This window comes from Capsicum annuum, unplaced genomic scaffold (genome assembly GCF_002878395.1).
Source record: "Capsicum annuum cultivar UCD-10X-F1 unplaced genomic scaffold, UCD10Xv1.1 ctg69704, whole genome shotgun sequence".
Lineage (NCBI taxonomy): Eukaryota > Viridiplantae > Streptophyta > Magnoliopsida > Solanales > Solanaceae > Capsicum > Capsicum annuum.
Window position 1 is genome coordinate 1,611 of NW_025879369.1, and position 1,998 is coordinate 3,608.

At 29.0% G+C, this 1,998-nt stretch overlaps 1 protein-coding gene across 1 annotated transcript; it reads left to right on the forward strand.

The window, feature by feature from the left end:
• Window positions 1-213: 213 nt before the first annotated feature.
• Window positions 214-1,733, forward strand: LOC124894101 (serine/threonine-protein kinase STY13-like; the record flags this gene model as incomplete). The annotated part of the gene is given in 2 exon segments (XM_047404856.1): window positions 214-1,104; window positions 1,336-1,733. A coding segment is annotated over 1 exon segment (340 nt), but the record flags the coding sequence as incomplete, so codon positions are not given.
• Window positions 1,734-1,998: the final 265 nt, after the last annotated feature.

Sequence of the window (1,998 nt, forward strand, 5' to 3'; positions counted from 1 at the left end):
ACATAATTATTATAATATGGGACGCTGAGAATAACTAGAGGTGAAAACCAAGGAGGATAATTTAGCCCCTTCACATATTGTTTTTGAATTTATGTACTACAGGTAATTTAGTTGGACGAATTTGCACGGAAAATAGTACGTACACAATTATTCTCTTTGTTTGGTAGACAGTATCTTTTTGTTTTTATGAAAGAAAAATAACCTCTTTTTACTATTTTCACATTAAAGAAAGCTCTATTAATTCGGATCGAATTGCATTCTAACCTTTTTTGTAGGCAATTTTTTTTTCTCCTCCATTAATCCTTTTACCCCCTTTTTTTCCTCCTTTCAAACCCCACAAAATTTCCTTTTTTTCTCAGAATTCTTGACTTTTTCTTAGAAAGAAAAATCAAAGCAGAAAAAGGGGATCAAATATTGTGTGTCTGTTTTTATATGGCTAAATCTTCTTTTTCTGCATATGGGTTTTTGATTTCAGATTGTGGTATTCTTCCTTTTCCCTTATAAATTACTTTATTTTTTGCGTTTTAATTTAATTTAATTTTAATTTTATTGCCTTTTTTTTGAATCTCTTATTGTGGGTATTTCTCATTTCCCTTTAAAAATTAGTTCTTGGTTTTTTTGTATATTTTTTTTTTCTGTTGGTATTTTTCTTTTCCTCTTAAAAATTAGTTCTTGATTTTTGCATTTTTAGTTTAATTTAATTTTAATTTTATTGCCTTTTTTTTAATCTCAGATTGTGGGTATTTTTCATTTTCCCTTAAAAATTAGTTCTGGATTGTGGGTATTTTTCTTTTTCTCTAAAAAAATAGTTCTTGATTTTTGCATATTTTATTTAAACATTAATTTATTTTTATTGGGTTTTTTAAAATTTAAGATTGTGGGTATTTTTATTTTTCCCTTGAAAATTATTTCTTGATTTTATTATATTTTATTTTATTTCTTGAGTTAATTATTCTTTTTGGTCTCTGGTCTTTGTGTGGGGGAATTAAAGGTCATTTTCATAGGGTTTACTTTTTTTTGTCTTTATAATTTAATTGATTGGTCAGTTGTGAATTATAGCATGGTTGGTGGTGTGGTAAAGTTTTCTTTGAAGAGACCCTAAAAGTCAGTTCTTTTCTTAATTTTCTTTGAATTGTTCTTCTTTTGTCTTGCCTTTTTAATAAATTATATTATTTATTTGTCAAATTTGGAAAAAGGATTCACAGTTGGACTTGAAATTTGGGGTTAAACAATAGTTTATATGTTGCATGTTTCATTAGCCTTTATTTTGCAGTAGCTCTTTTTTGATGCATTTGATGATATTAACCAAAAATAGTTTATTTGTTTTGGTTTCAGATCAGAAATTTGCTAAAAGTTTGAAGCTTTGTAGGTATTTTTACTTGAATATTCAAAGATGGATTTGAATAAAACTGAGAAATTGGATGATCAAGAAGTGTCCAAATTGGAAGGGGAAGGTACCCTTAGTGACAAAAATATGGAATCAAATAGTCTTAGAAGCATAAGTAGCAAAGATATGATTTTCAGGGCTGACAAAATTGATCTGAAAAGTTTGGATGTTCAATTGGAAAAGCATTTGAGCCGCGTTTGGTCAAACAATTTAGAGAGACAGAACAACCAAAGGCCTAAGGAAGTATGGGAGATTGATCCTTTGAAGCTGGAAATAAAGTATCTTGTAGCTAAGGGTACCTATGGTACCGTTTATCGCGGTACCTATGACAATCAAGATGTTGCAGGTAATAATAGTTTCTATACTTGTCTTGTGATCTTGGTTGCTGCATGTTTCATTGGAAATTTAGGACTCCTTTGTATGTTTTTATTTAGATAACTAGATATTGTTGTTTATATGTTGATCCATACTCTTTATTGCGGTACCTATGACAATCAAGTTGTTGCAGGTAATATTAGTTTCTTTACTTGTCTTGTGATCTTGGTTGCTGCATGTTTCATTGGGAATTTAGGACTCCTTTGTATGTTTTATTTAGATAACTAGATATTGTT